Genomic DNA, 16,527 nt, shown 5'->3' on the forward strand with positions numbered 1-16,527 from the left:
CTACCTCACACTACATACAAAAATTAACTCAAAATGGATGATAGACCTCAATGTGAGAGCTGAACTAGAAAAATTGTTAGAAGAAAACATGAGTAAATCTTTGTGACTTTGAGTTAGGCAATGGTTTCTGGATAAGACACCAAAAGCACAAGTGACCACAACAAAACAAAATTTAAAAAGGCAGATAATTTAGATCTCATCAAAATTAAAAATTGGGGGCTGCAAATGATACTATCAAGGAAGCAAAACAACAGTCCACAGAACTGGAGAAAATATTTACAAATCAGATACCTGATAAGGGAGGGTCTAGTATTCCAAATACACTAAGAACTCTTACAACTCAATGATAAAAAACAATCCAATTACAAAATTGGCAAAAGATTTGAGTAGACATTTTTCCAAAGAACATAGACAATATGTTCTCTTTCCATGTAAGAACATAAACAAATAACCAATGAACTCATTAAAAGGTGCTCAACACTATTAGCTATTAGGGAAATGAAATCAAAATCACAATGAGATATTATTTCACACCCACTAGGATGGCTATCATAAAAAAATAGGCAGTAACAAACGTTGGTGAGGATGCATAGACATTGGAACTCTCATACATTACTGGTAGGAATGTAAACTGATATCATTACTTTGGAAAACAGTTTGGCAATTCCTCAAAATGTTAAACATAGAGTTATCATATGACCCAGCAATTCCACTCCTAGATACACACCCAAGAGAAGTGAAAGTGTATATCCATACAAAAACGTATACATGAATGTTCACAGTCAAAAGTGGAAGTGACAGGACACCTGGGTGGCTCAGTTGGCTAAGCATCTGCCTTCGGCTCAGATCATGATCCCAGTGTCCTGGGATCAAGTCCTGCATCGGGTTCCCTGCTCACCTGGGAGTCTGCTTCTCCCTCTGCCTGCCATTCCCTCTGCTTGGGCTCCCTCCTCTCTCTCTCTGACAAATAAATACAATCTTAAAAAAAAAAAAAGTGGAAGTGACCCAAATATCCATCAACTGATGAGCAGATTAAATAAATGTGATATGTCCATACAATGGAATATTATTTGGCAATAACAAGGAATGGCATAGTACTGACTCATGCTACAATATGGATGAATCTTGAAAACATTATGTTAAATAAAAGAGACTAGTTACAAAAGGTCATATATTCTATTTATATGATTCTGAAATGTCAGAATAGACAAATCTATAAAGACAAAAAATACGTTACTGGTTGCCAAGGGTTGAGGAAGAAAGATAAGAATGACTGCTAATGAGTATGGTATTTCGTTTCGGGGATAATGAAAGTGTTCTAAAATTGATCATGATGATGGATGTACTAAAAACCTCTGAATGGGAGGCTTTAAAGGGGTGGATATTATGGCATGGGAATTATATCTCAATAAAGCTCTTTTAAAAGATTGGAAGAAAATACAAGTAAATATTTTATTTCTGAATGTAGAACATCTTCCTAATACAAAAACAAAAGAAAAAAATGTAAAGAAAAATAATGATAAATTTTGCCACTTATAATTTGTGATTTCTGTACTTAAGAACATGAATTAAAAGGCAAATAGAACAGAGAAAAACTTACCTGTAATATATGTGACCAAAATGTGAAGCATCAGTATTTAATGATCTCTTATAAGTTAATATAAATCAATGGAAAAATGAGCAAGAGACATGATCAAGCAATTTACAAAAGGTGAAACATAGATGGTCACGAAAGTATGGTAAATCTTACTCATAATTTAAGAATTTCAAATTAAGATAACAATGAGAGACTGCTATTGACTAGCAAATACACAAGAGTTTTAAAAAATATCCATTCTTGACTAGGAAAATAGGCATGCTCATGCATATCATGGAATGGCAATTTTTCCCTAAAAGTATTATAAACACTCACCTTTTTTACTAAGTAATTTCATTATAAAAATTTATGCCAAAAAAATTCTAAGAGATGTGGACTAAGATTTATGTTACAAAAATATACGTAAAATATGTTTATGTGTAATATCAAGAAATGAAAAGCTATCTGCATATTTAAAAACAGAAGACGGTTGTATAAAATTACAGTGCAGTATGTCCATGCAATGAAAAGCTGGAATTATTGCAAACCATGTGTTCAATCAGCACCTAAAAAGTAAGAAGTTTCTTATAGTTGATAAGGAAAAAAAAAGATTATATAATGTGGTTGCAGTTTTATAAGTCCTGTATGTTTGGGGTGGGGGGATGTATGTGAGAATATACTAAAGTTTTTTAAAAATGTAGCCATAAATGAGTCAAAAACAAAGTTGAAAATCTAATCTCTGAGAATGTCACCAAGTCATTGACCAAAGTATTAATTTATGTAAACCATTTATTTTTTCTTCAAAATCATTGTATAGTGCAAACTTCACACAATATGCATGCTTATTTAACCTAATAATATAATAAAAATATTTAACCAAATTAAAAAAACAGACTTTCTTGAGACTAAAATTTGAATTATTATTCCTTTTCCTTTGTCTTAAATTTGAAAAGAAAAACACTGTAACAACATATTGTATTATTTGATACACATGGTTATTGATTTGGTAATATCATCACTTAAGTCCCAGAGTTTGTTTCTTGGCAACTGATAAAAACTGAGAAATACATGAATTAACTTTTCAAACTCCAACGTGACACGATGCGGCGCAACTATTGCAAAATAAACTATGGGACAGAGCGCTTACCCTGGTTGGGGAATGGGGAAAATGTAGACAGAGAAAGGTGCTAAACCCATGCTGGATGGAGCCAAGACAGGAAAGGGAAGGTCTGGAGTGCCTGGTGGGTGGGTGGGGGTTGGGGAGGCTCCTCAGGGAGGTCAGAGGTTACCTGGTTCTGAAGGCACGGTGTAGGCTGACCCAGCAAACGGGGCTCAGGTTGGGGAAACAATATATGAAGGCAGGAAAGAGAGTGAGAGTAGGCAGTGATTCTAGAACCACCCTTTCCCCAATATTTGAAAGTATGTTTATATTTGGAAAATGGGATAAAAATTGATTTTTTTAAAAGAGTAATTAAAATATAATTCAGGCTGCTCTTCCAGTGTGTCATTTCCTTAAAGAACAAATTATCTCCACAGAGAATAATGAGTTATTATATGTGGTTCTATATTCCTTTCAAACATAGAAATTTTGGCCGACAAATCTCTTCAAAGTTAGATCCATGATCTCAGTAGTTTTAAAAAGGAATTTTTTATTATGACATGAAAAAGTTGAAGCTAAAATACCCAAAATCACAAGTATCATTTTCTTTAAAGATTGATTTATTTATTTGAGAGAGAGAGAGCATGAGCAGGGGGAGGTGTAGAGGGAGAAGAGAGAGAGAATGTCAAGCAGACTCCCTGCTAAGTGCAGAGCCCAACACAGGGCTCGATCCCACAACCATGAGATCATGACCTGAGCCAAAATCAAGAGTCAGACACTTAACCAACTGAGCCACCCAGGCACCCCACAAATATCATTTTTAGTGATGCTCCCAAAGTGAAAGAAAACATATTAATTCCTTTTTAACTACCCACTATCTGTAACTGAGGCTCCATGCCCTACATTAATCCAGAGCTCAAAGAAAACCCTTGAGGGATAAATGAATAAAGTAGTTGAATGCCATTTCTTCACTTCCTGTATCTGAGGCTTATTATTATCTTTTCTGGGCTAAATTATTAAATCGTCAACAATAAATGAATAGAAGTGGAACATGATCTACCATTCTTGAGAAGTTCCAAGGAAAAGTTCTGAACAAGTTCATGCTTCTGGCCAGGGTTGACAGGCTGCTTATTTTGAGGAAAGTCTTTGCTAAGCACCCCATTGATGAGGAGGCCATGGCGTGGTTTATGAGTGATGCTGAACAGCAAAGGGTCCTTGGGAACATCTAGATCAGCAGCTTTGATGATGGAGGAATCCAGTTCTTTCATCTGACCCTCACACACCTAAGCGAAAACAAGTCAGAAAGTCAGCTGTGTCGAAATAAAATTTGTCTTTTAGCAAATGGCTCAAAAGAAATAATTTTAAGATATCCTATTGCAAATTTTCTATGAAATGTGTGTGTAATGAGTCCTTAAAAGAAATGGCTGGTTTGGGGCGCCTGGGTGGCTCAGTCATTAAGCATCTGCCTTCAGTTCAGGTCATGATCCCAGGGTCCTGGGATCAAGCCCCGCATCGGGCTCCCTGCTTGGTGGGAGGCCTGCTTCTCTCTCTTCCACTCCCCCTGCTTGTGTTCCTGTTCTCGCTATCTCTGTCTAATAAATAAATAAAATCTTTAAAAAAAAAAAAAAAAGAAATGGTTGGTTTAACATGAGCTTAGAAGAAAAGAATAAATCTATTAATCTCTCTCAGGTTTTCTCTGAAGATTTCAAAGCAGTTTATTCATTTCCCTAAAGGACAAAAGATACACACACACACACACACACACACTTTTTTCCCCATAATTCAAAGGTCAGGGGAAAAGCAATCAAAAGAATGCTTGCTTTCTGGAAGTCAGAGAGTTCAACTATAAAACTAAGGGTAGACCCTTCACCTTCAGATCCTAACCTGTTATTTTAACCTCCTGAACCATGCTGCTTTCACAATTCTTATGTTTCTGCTTTAGAAATGGTATGAATGTCTGCTATATGCACTGGGGGTATTTTATGTTTCTAATTTTTGTCACTGCGGGAAAACCTTCTGTATTTCAGTTGCAATCAACAACAATCGAGAAGGATGTCTCTGTATGCATAATAGTGTTTATTTTAATTCTGGATCCCTCACCTCTCCCCAATCCTCATGCCTCAAATTTTCCTGAACCACCTCCTCCTACCCCCACCCCCCACTTCGGGTGTCATAATCCTTTAAACACAAAGAGAACTGTTATTCATCTCAAGTAGGATCTAGCCATTTAGAACTTGACTAGCTGTCTTGATCTTTTTCTCACAGCAAGAATAAAGAGAACAAAGAAATATTTGTTTCCTCTTTTGAAACAAAGCAAGACCTAAATAATCAGAGTGTATACACTGAACAGATGCTTATTGGTAATCTGCAATGCACTGGGCCTCGTGCTGTGGGGAATACGAATATTCTAAAGAATCAAAGTCAGATGAAACCATGAAGGCCTGTCCATCAGTAATTATAAAGCAAGGAAGAAAATTATCTAATGCTACTAAATATGGATAAACAGGAAGTGCAAAAGGGTGGAGGAGACCAGGAGGTCTTCATGGCAGAGTGAGCACGTTAGCCTTGAAGGATACATATGGTTTAGATTTATGAAAATGCCCTTTCTCTTCAGCCTCTCACTGAGAGAGGCTTCCTGTCACTAGCATCTGTCTATGCACTTGCGTGAAGAAGAATCACTTGCCATTCTGATCCTTGGGTGAAAATGATGCTGGTTTTCTTGTATCTGGCCTTACTTATTAAAGACTAAGATGGCATCATCATTTAATGTGCAATGATATAATTATGAAATCATCTTTGATGGTAACTTGCCTTTTTCTCCAACAATTTTAATAAAACAACCTAAAATGTATTCTAATTACCCTTCTTCATAAAGCTTAGGACTCCTGGACTAACTATATGGCAACCTTTCTCATTTATAATATGGTAAATTACTTCACAACATGACTGGAACATGTCATTGAAAAAAATGGGATTCTTTTTTGCACCTTTTGTTTACTGAGATCCTAAATAAAAGGTTTAGATCAAAACACACAAAATGCAGAAACTCACTAGTAGAGCAGTTTGAAATGGATTAGAATACCTTAAACTAAAAGCTCCTATTTTTTTTTTTTTACAAGTTGCAGCCCAACCTGACGGAAGCTTGACTGTCTACAAGATAAATGCACTTTTCCACAAGAAAGCAAAATAAGTATGACTATTTTTAAAAATCACGTGAAGCTTAAAGCCAGCTCTGCCCGTAACACATGGGGCTCTGTATCTGTTACTCTTCAACAGCTTCTGTAAGGAGTGCACAGGTAAAACGCATGATTACTTTCAGAGAAGAGCAAGGGACAATTTCCCGGCGGCCTAATTATTTCAGAAACTCCAACCCTAGGTAGATATAAGACAACAGAGGTAGGTATAGAAGGAATCATCTGCAGAGTTCTTCCTCTCTCTCGTAATTACTGACGTGCTCTCCAGAGCACCCCCATGCATCCAGGGAAAGGGAAGGGTACGAGCTGGCTCTTAAATTTCTTCGCAAAGTGACTCTCATGTACCATTAAGAGTCAATAGACAATTCAAGTCAAATAAAGATTTTTGCCTTTAGAATCTGATAATTTTCAGTGACAAATAAGGCTAGATAATGGCTTCAGAACAGATAATACTGGCTTTGGTAAATGGTCAGAAAAAAGATGGCAAAGATAACAATAATACGAATAGGACCCACTTACTAAGGGACTAGTGTGTGCCTAACCATCTTGATCATCATGGTTACACCTTAAGGATCTGATACACATTTTGCAGATAAGGAAACGAAACAGAAGTATAGAGAGAAATAACTTATCCAAGACCCTAGAACCAGAAAATGGCAATACCCAAGTCCCTCTTAATTCCAAAGCCTGTGCTCATCCATTTAATCAAGATTTGCTGTACCTATGTCTGAATTAAATAATCATATATAAAAAATAGAATTGTTTTAAAAGATTATATGCTGATGTGAAAAGGTTTCCAATATACATAATTAGGTTTTTTTAAGAAGTGGAGAGTAGGAGGTGTAATATGATCCCTGATTTATAAGTAAATACAGAAAAATTGCATATATATGACATATATATACACACACATACAAACATACACATCACTGGCATGTGCACAAATTATTTTTGAGGAATTACTAAAAAAAAATCATGGGCAGTGGCTATGGGTAGAGGCTGTTGAAGAGGGAGACTGTCATATTTTATATTTCATTGTGTATGTTTCTCAATATTCTAACTTATATAACTACATATTTTTATTACTATGTTTTTAAAGACAACAGGTGTTATCTGAGGAGAGATATTTATGGCCATTTTTTTTTTTTTTTTTTGCCATTGAATCCTTTTTTTTTTTTTTTTTTTTTTTAATTTTTTTATTCTTATGTTAATCCCCTTACATTACAACATTAGTTTTAGATGAAGTGTTCCATGATTCATTGTTTGTGCACAACACCCAGTGCTCCATGCAGAATGTGCCCTCCTAAATACCCACCACCAGGCTAACCCATCCTCCCACCCCCCTCCCCTCTAGAACCCTGTTTGTTTTTCAGAGTCCATCGTCTCTCATGGTTCGTCTACCCCTCCGATTTCCCCCGCTTCATTCTTCCCCTCCCGCTACCTTCTTCTTCTTCTTCTTTTTTTTTTTTTCTTAACATATATTGCATTATTTGTTTCAGAGGTACAGATCTGAGATTCAACAGTCTTGCACAATTCACAGCGCTTACCAGAGCACATACACTCCCCAGTGTCTATCACCCAGTCCCCCCATCCCTCCCACCCCACCCCCCACTCCAACAACACTCAGTTTGTTTCCTGCGATTAAGAATTCCTCATATCAGTGAGATCATATGATACATGTCTTTCTCTGTTTGACTTATTTCACTCAACATAATACCCTCCAGTTCCATCCACGTCGTTGCAAATGGCAAGATCTCATTCCTTTTGATGGCTGCATAATATTCCATTGTATATATATACCACATCTTCTTTATCCATTCATCTGTCGATGGACATCTTGGCTCTTTCCACAGTTTGGCTATTGTGGACATGGCTGCTATAAACATCGGGGTGCACGTAGCCCTTCGGATCCCTACTTTTGTATCTTTGGGGTAAATACCCAGTAGCGCAATTGCTGGATCATATGGTAGCTCTATTTTCAACTTTTTGAGGAACCTCCATACAGTTTTCCAGAGTGGCTGCACCAGCTTGCATTCCCACCAACAGTGTAGGAGGGTTCCCCTTTCTCCGCATCCCCGCCAACATCTGTCGTTTCCTGACTTGTTAATTTTAGCCATTCTGACTGGTGTGAGGTGATATCTCATTGAGGTTTTGATTTGGATTTCCCTGATGCCGAGCGATATTGAGCACTTTTTCATGTGTCTGTTGGCCATTTGGATGTCTTCTTTGGAAAAATGTCTGTTCATGTCTTCTGCCCATTTCTTAATTGGATTCTTTGTTCTTTGGGTGTTGAGTTTGATGAGTTCTTTATAGATTTTGGATACTAGCCCTTTATCTGATATGTCATTTGCAAATATCTTCTCCCATTCTGTCGGTTGTCTTTTGGTTTTGTTAACTGTTTCCTTTGCTTTGCAAAAGCTTCTTATCTTGATGAAGTCCCAAGAGTTCATTTTTGCCCTTGCTTCCCTTGCCTTTGGCGATGTTTCTAGGAAGAAGTTGCTTCGGCTGAGGTCAAAGAGGTTGTTGCCTGTGTTCTCCTTTAGGATTTTGATGGACTCCTGTCTCACATTGAGGTCTTTCAACCATTTGGAGTCTATTTTTGTGTGTGGTGTAAGGAAGTGGTCCAGTTTCATTCTTCTGCATGTGTCTATCCAATTTTCCCAACACCATTTGTTGAAGAGACTGTCTTTGTTCCATTGGACATTCTTTCCCGCTTTGTCGAAGATTAGTTGACCATAGAGTTGAGGGTCCATTTCTGGGCTCTCTATTCTGTTCCATTGATTGATGTGTCTGTTTTTGTGCCAGTACCATGCTGTCTTGATGATGACAGCTTTGTAATAGAGCTTGAAGTCCGGAATTGTGATGCCACCGGCTTTGCTTTTCTTTTTCAATATTCCTCTGGCTATGCGGGGTCTTTTCTGGTTCCATACAAATTTTAGGATTATTTGTTCCATTTCTTTGAAAAAAGTGGATGGTATTTTGATGGGGATTGCATTGAATGTGTAGATTGCTCTAGGTAGCATTGACATCTTCACAATATTTGTTCTTCCAATCCATGAGCATGGAACGTTTTTCCATTTCTTTGTGTCTTCCTCAATTTCTTTCATGAGTATTTTATAGTTTTCTGAGTACAGATCCTTTGTCTCTTTGGTTAGATTTATTCCTAGGTATCTTATGGTTTTGGGTGCAATTGTAAATGGGATTGACTCCTTAATTTCTCTTTCTTCTGTCTTGTTGTTGGTGTATAGGAATGCCACTGACTTCTGTGCATTGATTTTATATCCTGCCACTTTACTGAATTCCTGTATGAGTTCTAGCAGTTTTGGGGTGGAGTCTTTTGGGTTTTCCACATAAAGTATCATATCATCTGCAAAGAGTGAGAGTTTGACTTCTTCTTTGCCAATTTGGATGCCTTTGATTTCTTTTTGTTGTCTGATTGCTGTGGCTAGGACTTCCAATACTATGTTGAATAGCAGTGGTGATAGTGGACATCCCTGCCGCGTTCCTGACCTTAGGGGGAAAGCTCTCAGTTTTTCCCCATTGAGAATAATATTTGCTGTAGGTTTTTCATAGATGGCTTTTATGATATTGAGGTATGTACCCTCTATCCCTATACTCTGAAGAGTTTTGATCAAGAAAGGATGCTGTACTTTGTCAAAAGCTTTTTCGGCATCTATCGAGAGGATCATATGATTCTTGTTCTTTCCTTTGTTAATGTACTGTATCACATTGATTGATTTGCGGATGTTGAACCAACCTTGCAGCCCAGGGATAAATCCCACTTGGTCATGGTGAATAATCCTTTTAATGTACTGTTGGATCCTATTGGCTAGTATTTTGGTGAGAATTTTTGCATCCATGTTCATCAGGGATATTGGTCTGTAATTCTCCTTTTGGATGGGGTCTTTGTCTGGTTTGGGGATCAAGGTAATGCTGGCCTCATAAAATGAGTTTGGAAGTTTTCCTTCCGTTTCAATTTTTTGGAACAGTTTCAGAAGAATAGGTATTAATTCTTCTTGAAATGTTTGGTAGAATTCCCCTGGGAAGCCATCTGGCCCTGGGCTTTTGTTTTTTGGGAGATTTTTGATGACTGCTTCAATTTCCTTAGTGGTTATAGGTCTGTTCAGGTTTTCTATTTCATCCTGGTTCAGTTTTGGTAGTTGATACATCTCTAGGAATGCATCCATCTCTTCCAGGTTATCTAATTTGCTGGCATAGAGTTGCTCATAATATGTTCTTATAATTGTTTGTATTTCTTTGGTGTTGGTTGTGATCTCTCCTCTTTCATTCATGATTTTGTTGATTTGGGTCATTTCTCTTCTCTTTTTGATAAGTCTGGCCAGGGGTTTATCAATCTTGTTAATTCTTTCAAAGAACCAGCTCCTAGTTTCGTTGATCTGTTCTACTGTTCTTTTAGTTTCTATTTCATTGATTTCTGCTCTGATCTTTATGATTTCTCTTCTCCTGCTGGGTTTAGGCTTTATTTGCTGTTCTTTCTCCAGCTCCTTTAGGTGTAGGGTTAGGTTGTGTACTTGAGACCTTTCTTGTTTCTTGAGAAAGGCTTGTATTGCTATATACTTTCCTCTTAGGACTGCCTTTGCTGCATCCCAAAGATTTTGAACAGTTGTGTTTTCATTTTCATTAGTTTCCATGTATTTTTTTAATTCTTCTTTAATTTCCTGGTTGACCCATTCATTCTTCAGTAGGATGCTCTTTAGCCTCCATGTATTTGAGTTCTTTCCGACTTTCCTCTTGGGATTGAGTTCTAGTTTCAAAGCATTGTGGTCTGAAAATAGGCAGGGAATGATCCCAATCTTTTGGTACCGGTTGAGACCTGATTTATGACCTAGGATGTGGTCGATTCTGGAGAATGTTCCATGGGCAGTAGAGAAGAATGTGTATTCCGTTGCTTTGGGGTGGAATGTTCTGAATATGTCTGTGAAGTCCATTTGGTCCAGTGTGTCATTTAAAGTCTTTATTTCCTTGTTGATCTTTTGCTTAGATGATCTGTCCATTTCAGTGAGGGGGATGTTAAAGTCCCCCACTATTATTGTATTGTTGTTGATGTGTTTCTTTGCTTTTGTTATTAATTGCCTTATATAATTGGCTGCTCCCATGTTAGGGGCATAGATATTTACAATTGTTAGATCTTCTTGTTGGATAGATCCTTTAAGTATGATATAGTGTCCTTCCTCATCTCTTATTACAGTCTTCGGTTTAAAATCTAATTTGTCTAATATAAGGATTGCCACCCCAGCTTTCTTTTGGTGTCCATTAGCATGGTAAATGGTTTTCCACCCCCTCACTTTCAATCTGGGGGTGTCTTTGGGTCTAAAATGAGTCTCTTGCAGACAGCATATCGATGGATCTTGTTTTTTAATCCAGTCTGTTAGCCTGTGTCTTTTGATTGGGGCATTTAGCCCATTTACATTCAAGGTAACTATTGAAAGATAGGAATTTAGTGCCATTGTATTGCCTGTAAGGTGACTGTTACCATATATTGTCTGTGTTCCTTTCTGGTCTATGTTGCTTTTAGGGTCTCTCTTTGCTTAGAGGACCCCTTTCAAGATTTCCTGTAGGGCTGGTTTTGTGTTTGCAAATTCCTTTAGTTTTTTTTTGTCCTGGAAACTTTTTATCTCTCCTTCAATTTTCAATGACAGCCTAGCTGGATAGAGTATTCTTGGCTGCATATTTTTCTCATTTAGTGCTCTGAATATATCCTGCCAGTCCTTTCTGGCCTGCCAGGTCTCTGTGGATAGGTCTGTTGCCAATCTAATGTTTCTACCATTGTAGGTTACATATCTCTTCTCCCGAGCTGCTTTCAGGATTTTCTCTTTGTCTGTGAGACTTGTAAGTTTTACTATTAGATGTCGGGGAGTTGACCTATTTTTATTGATTTTGAGAGGGGTTCTCTGTGCTTCCTGGATTTTCATGCCTGTTTCTTTCCCCAAATTAGGGAAGTTCTCTGCTATAATTTGCTCCATTATACCTTCTGCCCCCCTCTCTCTTTCTTCTTCTTCTGGGATCCCAATTATTCTAATGTTGTTTCGTCTTATGGTATCACTTATCTCTCGAATTCTGCCCTCATGATCCAGTAGTTGTTTATCTCTCTTTTTCTCAGCTTCTTTATTTTCCAGCATTTCATCTTCTATATTACTGATTCTCTCTTCTGCCTCATTTATTCTAGCAGTTAGTGCCCCCATTTTTGATTGCACCTCATTAATAGCCTTTTTGATTTCTACTTGGTTGGATTTTAGCTCTTTTACTTCTCCAGAAAGAGTTTCTCTAATAACTTCCATATTTTTTTCAAGCCCAGCTAGTATCTTTAAAGTGATGATTCTGAACTCTAGATCTGACATCGTACTAATGTCCGTATTGAGTAGGTCCCTGGCAGTCGGTACTGCCTCTTGTTCTTTTTGTTGAGGTGATTTTTTCCGTCTCGTCATTTTGTGCAGAGGAGAATAGATTAATGAGAGAACAAAATGCTAGCAGAGTAACCACGTCCCCAGAAAATATACTCTAAACAAATCAGAAAAGACCTGAAGCAGTGGGATAAGAAGGGGAAAGAGAGAAAAAAAAAAAAAAGAAAAAAAAAGAAAAAAAAAGAAAAAGATAAAAACAACAACAAACAAAACAAAAGAACAACAACAAAAGAAAAACCAGAATGTGATCAAATATGATCTATATGGTATATAGATCAGTGCCACACACTAGATTTGGGGTGTGTTTTGGTCTTTTAGAAGAAAGTGTCTCCCAAAATTTTAAAGAAAGAAAAACTTATATATGTACAAAAATAAGGGTTGATATGATGAAGGGATGGAAAATGACTGTAAAAATGGAAATTATAAAAAATTTTATAAAAGGAATTGATAAGAAGTTGTTTGAAAAAAGAAAGAGGATTTAAAAAAAGAAAAAAGAAAAAGAAAAAAAAAGGGAGAGGATGTGATCAGGCAGGGGAATAGAGAACACCATATACTAGAGATTTAGGGTATATTTTAATCTGTTAGAAGAAACTATCTCAAAATTTTAAAGAGAGAACAACTTATATATATAAGCCAAAAATATGGGTAACTACTATGAAGGGATAGAATATGACTCTAAAAATGAAAAATAAAAATGTTTTTTTTTAAAAAAAGGGATTGATAAGATGTTGTTTGAAAAAGGGAAAAAGAAAAATTCAAAAAGAAATAAAAAGACAGTTAAAAAAAAAATTAACTTTAAAAGACTAAGGAATCATGGTAAAAAAGCCGTGAATTCTATGTGCAGTAGTCCCTTAGCGCTGGAGTTCTGCTGTTCTCATTGATCGGTAAACTTGGTCTTGGCTGGCTGTTCTCGCTGATCTTCTGGGGAGGGGCCTGTTGCCCTGGTTTCCAAATGTCTCTGCCGGAGGCGGAATTGCCCCGCCCTTGCCCCCTCCCGGCTAAGTAATCTGCTCGGGTTTGCTCTCCGGGGCTTTTGTTCCCTGCGAGCTTTCCGTACAGCTTTGGAGGCGGAGAGTGAAAATGGCGGCCTCCCAATCTCCGCCCCGGAGGAGCCGAGAACTCGGGCCCGCTCCTCAGTGAGCCCCCAGAGAAAAGCCGTCAGTCACTCCCGTCTCCCCGGTCTGCAGCTGCACTCCGTGCTCAACCGGCCTGTGACCACGCGTTTCTATCTCTGGCACCGGACCCGGTCTGGAGTCTCCAAACCCAGCAGATCCCTGCGGTGCACTCCCGCGCGGCTCCTCCCGGGGGAGGAAGGTGAGTCTCCCCGGATCGGCCGCTTGTTGGGTCCCTGCTGGAGGAGCAGGGGCCCGACTGGGCCGCGGATCGCGGTTAATGGCAACCCCAGCTGAGAGCCCGCGCCTGGGCTCCGCCTCTGCAGCCGGCTTCCCTGCTGCGTTACCTGGGAGCTCTGCTGCCCTCAGGCACCCCCGGTCTTTCTGTGACCCCGAGGGTCCTGAGACCACACTGTCCCGGAGGGTTCCACCCCCCGCTGAGCCACCAGAGTGACGTCCCTCGGCGGAGCTGACTTTTAAAAGTTCCGATTTTGTGCTCCGCGGCTCTATCAGTTGCCAGAAGCGGCCGACGGAGGCCCCTCCCCCGCCGTCTATCCTCCCGAATATCGCCTCGGATTCACTTCTCCGCACGTCCTACCTTCCAGAAAGTGGTCGCTTTTCTGATGAGAGAGTTGTTGCTCTTCTTTTCTTCGATCTCCTGTTGAGTTTGTAGGTGTTCAGAATGGTTTGATCCCTATCCAGCTGAATTCCTGAGAGGAGACGAAATCCAGGTCTCCTACTCCTCCGCCATCTTGCTCCGCCCATGCCTATTTATGGCCATTTTAACTATCTATCTGAATTTTTAAATAAAACTAACAAACATTATCATATAAAAATAGTTCTAGAAACTACATAAAAAGAATGATTCAAATTGTATTTTTTTCATTTCATCTATCCTTATAAACAGCTATATGAAGAAGCGCCTGGGTGGCTCAGTCGGTTAAGTGTCCGACTCTTGGTTTTGGCTCAGGTCATGATCTTGGGGTAGTGAAATCGAGCCCCCATCAGGCTCTGTACTCAGCTCGGAGTCTGCCTGACGATTCTCTCTCTGCCTCTCCCTCTGCCCCCTGCTCATGTGCTCTCTCTCAAAATAAATAAATCTTTAAAAAACTATATAAAAAGATGCCTTAATATATATGAATTAAGAGTCCTTGTCATTATAGCATAGGTTAAGAGGGCATGCTATGGAATCAAACTGCCTGGGTGCAAATCCCCTATGTACCATTCCCTATGTGCCACCTATTTCCAAGCTCTGTGATGTTGGGCCGCTCAGTTAACCTCTCTGTGCCTCATTTTTTCAGTTACTAAAAGGCAATAATAATATCATCACCCTAAAAGCCTTGTAAGCCTTTACATGAGCACATGTAAAGGACTTGAAATACTACCTATGACCTAGCAAGTACTCCATCCTATATCTATGCAACTATAATTGCAACCATGCAATTCTCTATGTTTGCAGTTATAATCATTACCACCATTATTAGAATAATATTTTTCAAGTAATTGCATTCTATAATATAGGTTACTGTTCTCCCCATTCCCTATCAACTTAATGGATTAAGTGCACCTGGACCAATGTAAATGAATTAGGTGAAAATAAAATCATAAAATGATTTAAAAAATTAAAAAATGATAAAAAGAAGAAATTGAAAATTCTGTTGTCTTTCTTACAGTAATATTCTGCACTACAAAGTCAGGAACTTCATCATTTGTGGGGTTGATGATAATGTAAAATGGTATCTCCAAGGAGCGTCGCTTCCCATCTGTGACATACACCATGAACTGGTCAGCTGTTGGTTCCATCCTCAGATGCCTGGCCTGCACATAGTTAATATGCAATGCTTTCATGTCTTTCCACTGGAACGAACCTAGAGCACACCAACACGGAGCAGGTAAATAAGAAAAACATTTTTTTTCCAAGCTACTGGTTCTTAATCCTTAACCCAATAGCTTATTTCTCAGAAAAGCAAGTAAGAGATCATTGCAGTTGACCTAAGAATCAGCTATCAGGGGTTGCTATAATGTCTTTCAGCCATCAACATAAAAACAGATATCCATAAATCATAAGGGAGGATTACAATTTGCACAGAGAACAGAAGGGCGATAACTGCTAACCAGAATGTGTAGGGACTTCATGACTGTTCTTTATATAGTTAGAACAAAGGTAAGAGAGACCTTCCCTTGATTAAAACCACTGCCCCCATATAAATAGTTCTTGGCATGCTTGAGTAAGAAAGAGACTATCTCTTTCATACAAAGGCAAAACAAGAGTCAGTCAATCATCTGCCTACTTGACGTATACATCAAGCGACGGGTTGGATTGAATGGAATTAGCTGACCTGCTGTTTTGGTATTTTGACATTGCCCTAAATCAAAAGAGAAAAACGCTCTATGTTGAGCATTAAGTCACAGGCCAAACTGCGTACCTTTAATGCAATAAATCTTTTCCCCACAGCTTTATTGAGATATAACTGACATATAACATTGTAGGTTTAAGATTTAGTTAACACATTATCCACCTCACGTGATTACCATTTTGTAGTTTTTATAGTGAGAACATTAAAATTCTACTCTCAAATTAACTTTCAAGTATACAATACAGCATTAATTATAGTCACCATGCTGTACCTTAGCTTCCTGGAAATTATTCCTCTTATAACTAAAAGTTGGTACCCTTCAACCAGCAACTCTCCATTTCTCCCACCCTTCAGCCCCTGGTAACCACTATTCTACTCTGTTTCTATGAGTTCAATGGTCTTAGATTCCACATATAAGTGAGATCATATGGTATTTGTCTTTCCCTAATGTATTTCACTTAGCATAATGCCGTCAAGGTCCATATATGTTGTTGCAAATAGCAGGATTTCCTTGTCATGGCTGAATAATATTCTATTATGTATTTAATATCACATTTTCTTTATCCATTCACCCATCAATGGACACTTAGGTTGTTTCCATGTGTTGGCTATTGTGAATAACGGTGCAATGAACATGGGAGTATCGATATTTCTTTGATATCCTGTTTTCATTTCCTTTGGATATATACCCAGAAGTGGAATTGCTGGATCACATGATAGTTCTATTTTTAATTTTTTGAGGAATCTCCATAGTGGCTGTGCCAATT

At 38.3% G+C, this 16,527-nt stretch overlaps 1 protein-coding gene across 1 annotated transcript in view; it reads right to left on the reverse strand.

Moving 5' to 3' along the window:
• The window catches only part of FREM1 (FRAS1 related extracellular matrix 1), a 290,889-nt gene that overhangs the window by 65,091 nt on the left and 209,271 nt on the right, over positions 1 to 16,527 (reverse strand). Inside the window, exons 27-28 of the mRNA XM_064579475.1 lie at positions 15,075 to 15,271; positions 3,736 to 3,958 (exon numbers count right to left, since the gene is read on the reverse strand). Coding sequence (XP_064435545.1) covers positions 3,736 to 3,958; positions 15,075 to 15,271 — 420 coding nt within the window. The remainder of the gene's footprint in view (positions 1 to 3,735; positions 3,959 to 15,074; positions 15,272 to 16,527) is intronic.

The sequence above is a fragment of the Mirounga angustirostris genome, unplaced genomic scaffold (genome assembly GCF_029215605.1).
Source record: "Mirounga angustirostris isolate CCGP_5_RB_7025 unplaced genomic scaffold, mMirAng1.0.hap1 SCAF_15, whole genome shotgun sequence".
NCBI classification, from domain to species: domain Eukaryota; kingdom Metazoa; phylum Chordata; class Mammalia; order Carnivora; family Phocidae; genus Mirounga; species Mirounga angustirostris.